Source organism: Danio aesculapii, chromosome 9, assembly GCF_903798145.1.
Source record: "Danio aesculapii chromosome 9, fDanAes4.1, whole genome shotgun sequence".
NCBI classification, from domain to species: Eukaryota; Metazoa; Chordata; class Actinopteri; order Cypriniformes; family Danionidae; genus Danio; species Danio aesculapii.
The window spans coordinates 49,868,311-49,883,316 of record NC_079443.1 but is presented as its reverse complement, the minus strand read 5'-3'; the positions used below and the strand labels follow the sequence as shown (position 1 = coordinate 49,883,316).

At 37.2% G+C, this 15,006-nt stretch overlaps 1 protein-coding gene across 1 annotated transcript in view; it reads right to left on the bottom strand.

Annotated features, from left to right (window-relative positions):
- Positions 1-15,006, bottom strand: part of lrp2a (low density lipoprotein receptor-related protein 2a) — a 262,973-nt gene that overhangs the window by 74,497 nt on the left and 173,470 nt on the right. The window contains 6 exon segments of the mRNA XM_056465930.1: positions 2,327-2,528; positions 3,130-3,261; positions 7,124-7,243; positions 8,320-8,445; positions 10,166-10,408; positions 14,393-14,593. Of these exon segments, the coding sequence (XP_056321905.1) occupies positions 2,327-2,528; positions 3,130-3,261; positions 7,124-7,243; positions 8,320-8,445; positions 10,166-10,408; positions 14,393-14,593 (1,024 nt within the window).

The window sequence follows — 15,006 nt, the reverse complement described above, 5'->3', positions numbered from 1 at the left end:
ATAACATTAAGTCTCTTTTGATCAATGCATTTATTAAAATAATAAAAATAAGTCTCTTTTGCTCAATTATGTAAAAAAACGTCTTTTTTGATTAATGCATTTATTAAAACAATAAAATAAGTCTCTTTTGCTTAATTTATGCAAAAAAAGTAAGTCTTTTTTGATCAATGTATTTATTAAAAACAATAAAAAATAAGTCTCTTTTGATCAATTAAATTATGCAAAGAATGAAAATAAGTCTTTTTTGATCAATACATTTATGAAAAACAATAAAATTAAGTCTCTTGCTCAATTTGTGTAAATAATAAGTCTTTTTGATTAATGCATTTATTAAATTAATAAAAAGACGTCTCTTTTGCTCAATGCATTTATTAAAACAATAAAAAATATTTTGCTCAATTTATGTAAAAAATAAAAAATTAAGTCTTTTTTGATCAATACATTTATTAAAACAATAAAAATAAGTATCTTTTGCTCAATTTATTAATGTAAAAAATGAAAATAAGTATTTTTGATCAATGCATTTATTAAAACAATAAAAATAAGTCTCTTTTGATCAATTTATTTATGTAAAAATTTTAAATAAGTATTTTTTGATCAATGCATTTATTAAAAACAATAAAAATGAGTCTCTTTTGCTCAATTTATTTATGTAAAGAATGAAAATAAGTCTTTTTTGATCAATGCATTTATTAAAAACAATAAAAATAAGTCTCTTTTGCTCAATTTATTTATGTAAAGAATGAAAATAAGTCTTTTTTGATCAATGCATTTATTAAAAACAATAAAAATGAGTCTCTTTTGCTCAATTTATTTATGTAAAGAATGAAAATAAGTCTTTTTTGATCAATGCATTTATTAAAACAATAAAAATGAGTCTCTTTTGCTCAATTTATTTATGTAAAAATTTAAAATAAGTATTTTTTGATCAATGCATTTATTAAAACAATAAAAATAAGTCTCTTTTGCTCAATTTATTTATGTAAAGAATGAAAATAAGTCTTTTTTGATCAATGCATTTATTAAAAACAATAAAAATAAGTCTCTTTTGCTCAATTTATTTATGTAAAGAATGAAAATAAGTCTTTTTTGATCAATGCATTTATTAAAAACAATAAAAATAAGTCTCTTTTGCTCAATTTATTTATGTAAAGAATAAAAATAAGTCTCTTTTGCTCAATTTATTTATGTAAAGAATGAAAATAAGTCTTTTTTGATCAATGCATTTATTAAAACAATGAAAAAAAGTCTCTTTTGCTCAATTTATTTATGTAAAAAATGAAAATAAGTCTTTTTTAATCAATGCATTTATTAAAAACAATAAAAATAAGTCTCTTTTGCTCAATTTATTAATGTAAAAAATGAAAATAAGTATTTTTGATCAATGCATTTATTAAAACAATAAAAATAAGTCTCTTTTGCTCAATTTATTTATGTAAAGAATGAAAATAAGTCTTTTTTGATCAATGCATTTATTAAAAACAATAAAATAAGTCTCTTTTGCTCAATTTATTTATGTAAAGCATGAAAATAAGTCTTTTTTAATCAATGCATTTATTAAAAACAATAAAATAAGTCTCTTTTGCTCAATTTATTTATGTAAAGAATGAAAATAAGTCTTTTTTAATCAATGCATTTATTAAAAACAATAAAATAAGTCTCTTTTGCTCAATTTATTTATGTAAAGCATGAAAATAAGTCTTTTTTAATCAATGCATTTATTAAAAACAATAAAATAAGTCTCTTTTGCCTAATTTATTTATGTAAAGAATGAAAATAAGTCTTTTTTAATCAATGCATTTATTAAAAACAATAAAATAAGTCTCTTTTGCTCAATTTATTTATGTAAAAAATGAAAATAAGTCTTTTTTGATCAATGCATTTATTAAAAACAATAAAAATAAGTCTCTTTTGTTCAATTTATTTATGTAAAGAGTGAAAATAAGTCTTTTTTGATCAATGCATTTATTAAAAACAATAAAATAAGTCTCTTTTGCTCAATTTATTTATGTAAAAAATTGAAAATAAGTCTTTTTTGATCAATGCATTTATTTTTGCTCAATTTATTTGTGTAAATAATGAAAATAAGTCTTTTTTTGATCAATGATTTTATTAAAAACAATAAAAATAAGTATTTTTTGCTCAATTTATTTATGTAAAAAATTGAAAATAAGTCTTTTTTGATCAATACATTTAATCAGACAATGAAAATAAAATACATTTATTTAAAAAAAGAATTGAGGTTGTGCTCTTATCATCTCCCTTTAAAGCATTTGCGTATTTATTGATTTATTTGTCATTTGTTAGCTCTGAATGGCTCTCCTACCTGTATGAGCTGCGGATGCAGAGGCCGTTGTTGCAGGTGAACTCATTGGCGGAGCAGGACCGGCGGGTGCAGTTCTGATGCTCATCGAAGGCATCTGAACAGTCTGCATCCCCGTCACACACCCATTCCCGAGGGATACACTTCCTCTGAGGAGGCCGGTTATTCACACAGGTGAACTCCTGGGCTGAGCACGTGCGGTTTGCTGAACGGTGGACACAAAAACAACAGGCCAAGGGTAAAATTTCTCTACCACATTCATGATCAAATCAGTGTAAAATAACTGTGTGGCTTATGAGACGCCTTCCTAGACAGCATTATAAGGACTCATAAGTGTGCTAGGAATCATAAAAAGCATTAGAAAAGATATGTTGCTGTTTTTTGTGATACTTTGTTTTAATTCCAACACATCCTTCATGTATCTTAGTTGTAGTATAATTAGTATAATAATTAGTAATTATACATTAGTATGTATAATTAGTTTTTATTTTAGTCCTATGGGTATTTATGACACAAACTTTATCATTAAAATCATTAAAAAAATATAAAATGATATATATATATAGTTTTTCAAAGAAGCTTATCCAACTAAAATGCCATTTTTCATCTCCTGCAATGCATCTGTAACCAATCTGTGTGGAAAGTTTCTGCTGTCAGGTCAAATCCAGGTGTCATCAACTTACTGTTGCAGACTAATTTGTAGGCCATGCAGTTTCTCAAAGCAGTCTGTCAACAAATAAACTGCCCTAGTGAAGATCTTAGAGTGAAAAGAGGCCTCAAGGGGGTTGGGCACAATCAGTACTGACCACAGTTGTGTCTCTGGTCCTCGTCGCTCATGTCTCCGCAGTCGTTGTCTCCGTCACAGATCCAGGAGGAGGCGATGCAGCGTCCGTCATCACAGCGAAACTGCTCCGAGTTGCAGGTCCTCACCAGAGAGGCTGTGGAGAACACACACAGCGGGTCAAGCAGCAGAAGAAGAGCCAGCCACTGCAGGGCCATGTCTCACAGTGCAAACACACACACACACACACACACACATTTAAACTTTAAACCCCATCATCAGTGCGAGAACTCTGGGAGAGGAGCAGCATTCCTGTCTGTAGTGTCCCGACTGAACAAAAGACACAGAGGGGTGCTGTGATTAACGGGACAAAGGAGAGAGGATGGGGAGTGTGTGTTTGTGTGTGTGTGTGTGTGTGTGTGTGTGTGTGTGTGCGCGCATTTCTACATGTTTGTGTGTGCGTATTTCTATGTGTGTGTGTGTGTGTGACTGTATTTGTGTGTGATTCTCTATGTGTGTGTGTGTGTGTGTGTGTGTGTGTGTGTGTGTGTATGTAAGAGACAGAGACAGAGAGAGACAGCATAGAGCAATGTGTGTGTTTGAAAGGGAGAGAGCAAGAGAAGGAGAGAGGATGGATGTGTGTGTGAGTAACCTGTATTCCTCACACTGTGAAGACATAATGTATAATGTATAGCAATGCCAGTAAATGCTGACCTTGTGGGGACATTTTTGGCCCACATTAAAAAAAATACACAGACTGAAGTATTTTGAAAATGTAAAATGCAGATGGTTCCCTGTGAGGGTTGGATTTAGGGGTAGGGGGATAGAATATACAGTTTGTAGTGTATAATGTCTATGGGAAGTCCTCAAATAATAGCTGAACATGTGTGTGTGTGTTTGTGAGTGTGTGTGCTTTTCTGCTGGACGTCACTGTGGAGGAATGTGACACACAATGAAGGGTTAAACTGGCATCACACACACACACACACAGACACAAGCACACACAGACACAAACAAAGCAGACAGAGGCATTCAAGTGTCTTTCACTCAGAGCAAAGCTTTGTCATGTTATTGAAGTTTCTTGTATTGTTATCTTCAACCCAGGCTCATTCTGAATACGTACCCCTATATACATTTCTGGAGACCATCAAATACGTCCTAGGAGCTATGTTTTTTTTTTTCAGTTTTAGTTTTGGTGAATCCACCAGAGGCGGAAATTTCTCAAATTTCTCTCACAAGTGCCATTCATGCCTGGTGTTCTCACATAAATCCACCAGAGGCCGCTGTCGACTGACTATTTGACTGACTGATTGAGTGACCGGCTGACCAATTGACTGACCCACCCTCCCCCTTCTCTAAACCCAACCAATAGAATTTTAGAAGCACAGATTGACCAGCCACCCACTTCCCTAAACCCAAACGACAAATTTAAAAAGCAACCGAAACCGAAAAGCCCTCGTCTGACCACGTTTTACCACATTCTCACCCTGTTATTTACTTGTTTATTTTATTTTTTTGGCTTCTGTTTTTGTCTTACCTGCTTTCTGGAAACCGTTCTTCCCCAGACTCGAACCCCATCGTCGTGGTCAACTCCTCTCTGTGTCTCAAGTCCACCAACGTACAAGGCAAGCTAACTGACAAAACTGGAAACAGCTGGAAAGCCGCCCATATGGAGGTGACCAGTCAGCTGGTAAGCGCGAAAAGGAACAGCATCGCACCGCCCCGTAGCGTTCATTAAAAAAATTAAATGCAGCCATACGTACTTCAGGCTACATAATTGTCGATCTCCAGAAAAGTATATAGGGCTACGTTTTCAGAATGAGACTATGTTGGTTATCTTTGGTCATTCCTGTTATGCAGAGCCTTTCGAAATCTACAACAAGGGGTTATTACAGTTAAATAAAAGCTTAAAATAGTTAAATGATAGCTGAAATAAAACACAGAATAAGCTAATTTCGAGAGGATCATGTGCTTATGATTGATCATGGCTGGTCCCGCATTAACTACACATTCCGTTTGAAGGGCGAGAGCAGAGTTCAGGTAGGTCTCGAGAACTCCCCTGCTTGTGAACTGCTGAGATAAATTTGTCTAAGAGTTGCCTTAGGATGCTATTTTGAAGTAGTCAATTTGCTTATGGTGTACGTCTCTGGACGGTGGGAGGAAACCGGAAACCCAGGGGAAACCCCACGCAAACACGGGGAGAACATGCAAACTTGCTGTGAGGCAACAGTGCTAACCACTGGGCCGCCGTGCCGCCTAATTAGAGAAGGGGAGGAGTAGGGGTAGAAGGTTGGATTCTTCAAGACGAAGATGACTGGAGTAGGAAGCTCTGGTAATTTATAGTGTGTCAGTATTCGCCTGATTGGTGCAATATACGGAGCTGATGAGGTCCCAGCTGTGTTCAACCATAAGCACGTGATCCTCTCGAAATTAGTTTATAAATAAACCACACATCGCACCAATCAGACCAATATTAACTCACTGTAAATAACCCGAGTTTTTCACTTTAGTCACCTTCGTCTTGAAGAATCCCCCCTTCCACCCCTACTCCTCCCCCTTCTCCAGATAGGACAGCACGGCGGCCCAGTGGTTAGCACGATTGCCTCACAGCAAGAACGCCACTGGTTCAAGCCCTTACCGGGCCAGTTGGTGTTTCTGTGCAGAGTCTAAATCTTCTTCCATGCTTGCGTGGGTTTTCCCCGGGTTTTCCGGTTTCCTCCCACAATCCAAAGATAGAAGTAAATTGACTAATCCAAAGTGGCATCATAGACAAAACTCTTAGTCAGCTATATGTCTCAGCTATTACTAACACATTCACAAGCAGGGGAGTTCAAGAGTTCCCACTTAGATATGCTTGGCGTACAAAGCAGGTTTGGCATGCTGTCCTGGGAGAGAACCCTGAGCTCGGAGATATTTGAGCCCAGGGCTCCCGCCCGGTTGATAAGCATATCAGGAGATCCAAGATCAGGTAGGTCTCGAGAGCTCCCCCTTTAGAAAAGGGGGGAAAAGGAGGAGATGGGGTGGAAGGGGGGATACTTCCAAATGAAGATAGAAACAGTAGGGAGAAAATGATCCATTTATAGTAAACTAGGATCACTCTGATTGGATTATTACTGATTACAGATGAGAGGCCAGACGTGCTCAATCATATCACGTGCTTCTCTCGAAATTAGTTTATGAAACTTCACTTCTTGAGACCTACCTGAGCTCAAACTCCCCTCTTGCCCTTCAAACTGGAGGGAGCTCTGGGCTCGAGGATATTCTGAGCTCAGGGCTCTCTGCCAAACACATTTCATTATCAATCATCAGCTAAGTGTGAACTCTTGAAAGGGACTAAGTTGAAAAGAAAATTTAACCAAAATAAAAATGAATAAAAATTAAATAGACATTATAAAGTACAAGACTAATAACTAATAAAACTGACAAAAATACTAAAATTGAAAAAGTATATGTTTGAAAACTAATAAAAATGACAAAAAACTATGTTTTTTAAACTACAATAAAAACATTCAATTATATAGACCTATTTCAGAACTAATTGACAAAAACCCAATCAAATTAGTAGATTAACTAAAGCTAAATGACTAAATAACTAAAGAAAGAATCATCATAAAAATAATATATTAAAAATTAAACATGAGAGGTGGAAGACGGTATCATTTCCATTTCCATCCGTTTTATTATTATTATTTTTTTCCACCAGTACCATCTGTGTGCTGTCAGATTAATGTTTTTGTCAGATATACTTCTATGTTTTGAGTTTGTTTGTATGGCTAAGCTTTTTTTTTTTTCATTAAGAGAAGAAGAAAGAAAATAGATAAAATAAATTTGTAAAAATCTGAATTTAAAAATGCAGTGAAACGCATTTCTTCAATAGCATTTTCAGACTGACTTTTAATATCTCTTGTGTAAATACATAATGAACAGCAGCTATGCTAACTATTTTCTTTGCTCTATATTTCCACTAAAATGGTATTTCCACTCATGCTGTGTAATTGTAATGCATAAATGCTACTTACTACAGGTAATGGGCTCATCAGATCCATCATTACAGTCTGTTCCTCCATCACAGTACCAGTGGCCAGGAATACAGCGTCCACTCGAGCAGCGGAACTCATTGTGGGAGCATGTGGATGTGGCTGAGGAGTGAAGGACAAGAGGACAGTCAGGTGTAAAGCATCTACACAAATTCATTCATTCATTCTTTTCTTTTTTTTCGGCTTAGTCCCTTTATTAATCTGGGGTCGCCACAGCGGAATGAACCGCCAACTTATCCAGCATTTGTTTTACGCAGCGGATGCCCTTCCAGCTGCTCTAAACGAATTCAATAGGTTAAATCATCATCAGTAAGGAGAACAGGCTTTAAACTATCAATCAACCAGAAAGACCACATGCAGTCAATAATGTGACTGAAAGTCTTGAAAGGTCAAATCAGGCAATACGTTTGACTAATGCATTTTGAGCTATTACATATTACTACAAATTCTCTCCTAATGTATAAATAAACATATAAATATGAAAAGCATTGATTCAGCTTAGTCCCTTTATTCATCAGGGGTCACCACAGCAGAATGAACTGCCAACTTATCTAGCATATGTTTTACACAGTGGATGCCCTTCCAGCTGCAACCCATTTTGGAAGAATCCCCCCCGTCCACCCCATCATCACCTTTTCCTCATTTATCAGGGGGAGCTCTCGAGACCTACCTGATCTCGGACCTCCTTACATGCTAACTGACCAGGCGGGAGCCCTGGGCTCAATTTCTCCTAGCTGCTAATAGCATCAAGCAATGTCTAAGTGTGAACTCTTGAAATGCATATCAGTAAGTATCAGTTGAACTGAATACATTGTGATCAAGCGTATTCACTGACTCTGCATGTATGAATGTCTCTGATCCTGCCTCTAAAGCAGGTCGCACACCGGAAGCACTGCTCGGCGCTGCAACACGGCGTGCACATGACAGTTAAAAGTATCACACACCAGATGGGGTCATTCGCATGATATTTAATATGAAATTAATCAGATAGCGCTCTGTGGCGCGGCAGAGAAATTAACAGTGCGGCTGGGCACCGCAGACAGCCGTCGACTTGCGGCACCGGTGTGTGTTCCCTGATAGAAACCTATGTTTAGAATACTGAAATGTATGGCACTGCGTGGCGCTGCACGGCGCTTCTGGTGTGCGACCTGCTTAAGAGGAGAGATGGAGAAACTCACCGCAGTGTGTGGGACTCTCGTCACTGTTGTCGCCGCAGTCATTATCTCCATCACACAGATACGAGCGCGGGATGCAGATGTTGGTCGACTGGCATTTGGTGTGTTCAGGCTGACACGTCCTCTCAGCTGGGAAATCAAATCCATAATAGATTGTTTGAAATCAAATTAGGAAACATCAAACTATTTCATGTCACATACCTATGCAGGTAAATCAATAGCAAACCTTGAGAGTTTGCACATCTAAATGCGAAAACTTGTATTTGTATGTATGAATAGCTGAATCTCTCGATTTGCACTCACAGTAATCAAAACATCACCTGTGTTTTGAATTCAAAATTGCAGATTAATATTATGTATTTAATAATAATTTTATACTAAATACTATTATTATTTTTTTCTATCAGCTAATTATCCTAATTAACCTAGTGATCCTTTACATTTCACATTAAGGCCCAATCCCAATTCTTCCCCTTAGCCCTTCTCCTTAAGCCGCCTTTCCACTGCACACGACATTTAGACACGACTGTTGGAATACGCCCCCTTGTGGCAGGCACACAGAATTTTCAGTTTTGTCGTGTACCATGGGAGAGAAACTGATTCTCGCGGTGTCCGAAATAAAGGAGTGCAAAAGCAAGAACATTTATTCTGTTCACCATGGTTGAATGAATGAATGAATGAATGAATGAATGAATGAATACTAGAAACTTAAAGACCTCTAAAAATTTTTGAGGGAATGTGGAAACAACAAATAAAAAAATATATATATTTTTTTATTACTCATTTATGAATAGAAATGCTTTATTAATAGGGCCCTTTTTCTGATATAAAAAAACCCGAAATATCTACTATTTCTCATCTCGCACGCACAGCCATTTCCAGCCTGGTCTTAGCTGGTCAGGCTGGAAAATGACCAGCTAAATCCAGCTAAAACCAGCTTGACCAGCCTGGTTTAAGCTGGACATAGGTGGTTTTGGCTGGGCTCCCAGCCTGGCTAGGCTGGTCAAGCTGGTTTTAGCTGGTCATCTCCCAGCCTGACCAGCTAAGACCAGGCTGGAAATGGCTGGAAACCAGCTTGGAAATGGCCAACACCCCTCTAAAACCAGACTGGCCAACCAGCTAAAAGCAGCCAACCAGCCTAGGCTGGTTTAAGCTGTTGTTTTTTTCAGTAGTTAGTAGTGCCAGACAGAATCTGTGGACATTTTTAGATATTTCAGCGCTGAATTTTGTGAAAAATCTGTGGATTTATGTGGAATGATTTTGGGAGTATAATTACTAAAAACTTAATATATAAAATAACAAAAGAATACCTTTAATAAGTTTTATTTAATGTTTACAATGCAAATCCAATTGGATTCACTTAATTGCTAAATAAAGCAAGTCTCTCATATAATATATCTACCAAAAGACAGAAAATATTACTGTACAAACTGTTATGTAAATAAATCATATGAATATTTTCATATTTGTTAATAATATTACTGAAATTAATTTAAACTGAATAAATATAAGTTTACACACATTTACAGAAGTAAATGAATAGACTCAATGATGGGTTAAAAATCTGCAGGAAATCTGGGCCTAGAAATTAGTTATTAAAAATATTATGTTTAATAATGTGTTCAAAAATTACCCAGAGTGCTGTTTAACGAGTTTTCAAGATTTTTAAATAATTTCATAGGAAGGCTAAAAATGTCTTCATCTGTAAAAATTATTGGTTACTATAGAGCTGCTTATTGCTGAACTGAACTGAGCATGGCAATACACTGAATTAACAATGAATAGACATCTGCATAATATAAAGCTCTCACATTAAAGGGTGACTTGTTTTTGTAACTGAGAGACTTACGGCAGTTCTGTTCATCCGAGGTCCCATTATCGTAGCAGTTGTTGATTCCATTGCAGATGTATTCCCTGGAAATGCAGCGGCCGTTATTACAGGAGAACTCTGTGTTTGGGTCGCAGGGTCTGAAGATGCAGCCCGTCTCATCGCTGTTATCCCCGCAGTCATTGTAGTGATCGCAGCGGTAATGATAGGGCACGCAGCGACCATTTCCACAGGTGAACACTGTGGGCTCGCAGGTGTGAAATGCTGCCATGTGCAAATAATAATAAAAAACAATCAATGATGCATGCTGAAAATATTGCATGAGCTAACAGAAGCTACTCTGGTATCTCACTGGGTATCTCCTCTATTTTAGTTTACCTGAGAGAGAAATAAATGCTGCTGCTTGTCGGACTGCATGCAACAGACAGAAAGAGATAGAGAGCCGTGCATCGTGGAAGAGGTTAGTATGTGTTTTACGCTGGTTAAATATCCATGATCTAGTCTATAGCCAACATAGGCTCATTCTGAAAACGTAGTCCTATATACATTTCTGGAGAGCGCCAATTATGTAGCTAGAAGTACGTATGGCTGGTATTCGTCTTTAAAACGATTGCTACGGGGCGGTATGACGCCGTTTCTTTTCACGCTTACCAGCTGTCTGGTTACCTATGGACGGCTTTCCTGTTGATAGCAGTTTGACCAGTACCTCATTATGTATGTCGGTGGACTTGAGACGCAGTGAGGAGCTGACCACGGCGACGGAGTTCGAGACCGGCAAAGAACGGTTCCAGAAAGCAGGTAAGACAAAACCAAAAGCCAAAAAATAAAATAAACAAGTAAATAACAGGGTGAGAATGTGGTAAAATTAGAAAACGTGGTAAAAATTGGGCGAGGGCTTTTCGGTGCTTTTGAAAACTCTATTGGTTTGGTTTATTGAAGGAGGAGGTTGGGTCAGTCAATCGGTCAGTCAGTCAATCGGTCAGTCAGTCAATCGGTCAGTCAGTCAGTCGACAGCGGCCTCTGGTGGATTTACGTGAGAACAACAGGCGCGAATGGAACTTGCAAGAGAAATTTGAGATCTTAAAAAGCGCACACAGCGACTTTTGGTGGATTCGCGGGAACAAAAACTGCAAAACAACATACCTCCTGGGACGTATTTGGCGCTCTCCAGAAATGTGTATAGTGGTGTGTTTTCAGAATGAGCCTGGGTTGTCTACAGCTCTGTTATAAATCATAGTAAGCTGCCTTGGTGTCTTCTGACTGCTGAAATCTCATTTCAAATAATTAATCTTTAAATAAACAGCACAAAACTGTATTTTTTATTGCACTTTTATCAGTTTTTTTCTAGTACTGAAATATAATTATATTTAGAAACACTATGATTCAATTTTGCATGTATCATTTTAGGAAGTATTATTAAATGATTGTCACACTCACAAAAAAATCTTTTAAGCATTTTTGTTTTGTTTTCCAGTGCAGTACACTGACAGATAATCTGCAGTATGTAGGATAATTTCAGCATAAAAGCACTTGATTTTTAACTTGTTTTTCAGAAAACAACAATCTTTTTGTTTTTGTATCAATATAATTTAGCTTGGGCGACATGGTGGCTCAGTGGTTAGCACTGCCACCTCACAGCATCAAGGTCACTGGTTCAAGTCCCGGCTGGGCCAGTTGGCATTTCTGTGTGGAGTTTGCATGTTCTCCCCGTGTTGGTGTGGGTTTCCTCCGAGTGCTCTGGTTTCCCCCACAGTCCAAAGACATGCGCTATAAGTGAATTGAATAAACTAAATTGGTCGTGGTGTATGTGTGTGAATGAGTATACATGGGTGTTTCCCAGTACTGGGTTGTAAAACATATGCTGGATAAAGTTGGCCCTGATGAATAAAGGGTCTAAGCTGAAGGAAATGAATGAATATAATTTAGCTCCTCAAGTTTATTCATCTTGATTAAAGTACTTTTTTGCCAAAATAAAGTAGCTTAAAAAGCAGCATAATCATGGCAGCGCACTAGATTTTGGAACAGAGCTTTGGTCTACATATGAAGAGTTAAAGAAAAATACACACCAAAAACAAAATGATGTTTGGATCCTGGGGCAGTAAAACGTAAAATGTAAAAGAGCAGATTGTGCAAGCAAGAAAAAGCAAGAAGGAACATGTTAGTGAAAGACTGCGCTACAGCACAAGACAGGAAAATTAATTCATTGGTAAATAAAGATAGTCAGTATTAGAATGACTTAAAGACATATATAGTAGACCATTTCAATGTGGTGATGTCATTAGCACATGAACATTTCCTGCTTGTCAAACCGTTTTAATAACAGTAACAAGAGGTAATTCAATCATATCTCAATGTTAAAACAGCTGTCCTAATGTTATTTATCAATATTTGGACCTTTTAGGATTGTCAGGAGCTATGGAAAATAAAAATGTACAACAGGAAATTCAGTAGGACCATTGTTATTGTTTGCATCCCTCAAAATGGTCTACAATTAATTTCTGTCATCATTTACTCATTGTTGACTTGAGTTTTTTGGTTCAGTTGGACACAATACAAGTATTTTGAAAAATGTTGGTTTTGTTAACCGTATTATAAACATGTAACCATTGACTGTTGATTGTTAAGCCTGTAACCATTGACTTCCATAGTGTTTGTTTTTCCTACTATGAAAGTCAATAGACTGATTTACGTGGCTGCCATTTTAAAAGCGAAAGCGGGAAGAAGTCTGAAGTATCGCCTGGAGTCACACAGGAACAGCATCGGCGATGGCATCTTGTTGTGTACCTGGCTGGATATCTTATCAGCAAAGAGAAAGTGACACAGATATATAATTTCACCGCTTTCCGAGTGACCCTAAGGTCCGTTCTGAATGGATAGGGAAAATAAAAAGGGATATCAGACCTCATTTTCAGCTAAGTTAAAGGAAATGGCACTAGTTAGCTAATGTTTTCTTTCCCAAACACACATTTTCTTGCCATTTATCAAACTCATGTTAACGAACTGATTTTTTCACTATATTAGACTAGTCACGCTACTGAACTTAATTTCCATTTAAGCGCTGTTGAGTGCGTTCTTAAACACCGCTGATTTGCCATCGTGTTCACCGGTGCTCAACAGAAATGACTGTGATTGGCATGTAAAATTAGGTCATCAGTTCACTGCACTTCACCGATGTTTACTGAGTGCAAACATAGACGAGCGATCCGCTGATGAATCGACTGATCTTAACACCTTTAAAACGCTCCAGTGTCCCTGTATCTGTGTTTGCACTTGGTGAAGAGCGGTGACCTTCACGCCAAATCACAGTCATTTTTGTTGAGCACTGGTGAACACAATGACAAACCAGAGGTGTTTAAGAACGTGCTCAACAGCACTTGAATGTTAGCAGGAAATGTTTTTTTTTTTTTATTTCAGTACTGGGACAACACTATTACAGACAACACGAGGGTGTGCTACAGAGGACTGCTTTGTTTTATCGCTCACCGGGTTACATAGGCTGAAGCAGAGAAGCGTCCCCATGGTGTTTACCTGTTGTCATGAACTGAAGTCTAAGAGGAAACTTAAGCGTATTAAAGATTTTGTGATTTAGTTTGATGCCTAATATGCTTGTAATTGTTTAAATTAAACTTAACTGAATGATATTAAAGTGATGTTTACACCATATCTGCATTTTAAAATTGTGGCAACAGCTTGAGGTTTGTAGTCCACAGCGTGTTGTTGCAATGTTTACAGTGCTGATCCTATACTTCCGGGTTTCTTCCCACCACAGCCTCGCTTTCACTTTTTTAAATGGCAGCTGTGTGAAATAAGCGTATGGTTACAGGTTTCCAACATTCTTCAAAATATCATCTTTTATGTTCAACTGAAAAATATATATATATAAAACTAGTTTGGAACAAGGCAAGGGTGAGATTTGTTTTGTATTTTTGAGTGAACTATCCTTTTAAATGGATGGCTCAGTCAAAAAATATGTTAATTTGTTTCAAGTTCAGCACAAGAGATGTGATTGTCAGCATTCCACTTGAAGATTAGCCATGCACAACTATCAGCGTTATGTTTAGTTCACCCCTGAAAGTTTCAGGCAAATTCCTGTTGATGTCTTATACTGTATGATTGACACACCATATATACATTTCTTGGCACACATAACCGACACTGTGTTAATAAAAGTGCTCTCTATTCAGAAGGAATTGAAGTTAAAAAAGTCTGTAAAAGCAGATAGCATGTACTGCAAGCAATGCGTCTCACCGCAGACCCTCTCCAGTTCATCACTGCCATCTCCGCAGTCATCATCATTGTCACATTTCCACTGTGAGCGGATACAGCGGCCATTCATGCAAGTAAACTGGCCGGCCTGGCAGCGCGTGCCATTGTCAGGAATGCAGTGTTTGTTGTCGGCTAGATACCAGCGGCCCTCTGAAGGACACTGACACTCTGCTCCCTGAGGACCTGGAGGAAATAAATTAGGTATTTCAGTTCATTTTATTGCCAGATAGGTCAAAAGCCTTGGTTTAAAATGTATTTGACATTTAAAAATAAGATGCCACATACTGCATTGGTTTAAAGAGCCCATATTATGGGTTTTTGAAAATGATCTTATATGTAGTGTGTAACACAGCTCTAAGTGAAGTGAAATATCCAGCTAAGGCTTAAATCTGTAAGTGTACAGTGTTTAAAACTGTTGATTCATTCATAAAAGAGTCGACTCAGAGTGCTTCATATGAGTCGTCTTAATAACGAGTTATTAGGTGTTTTGCGATGACGCGGATACGAAACACAAGTAGATGCGCGCGCAAACCCGGGAGATTTGAAACCTGCAGCGCCGCCCACTAAAACAGAAATAAAGGCACACACACGGACTC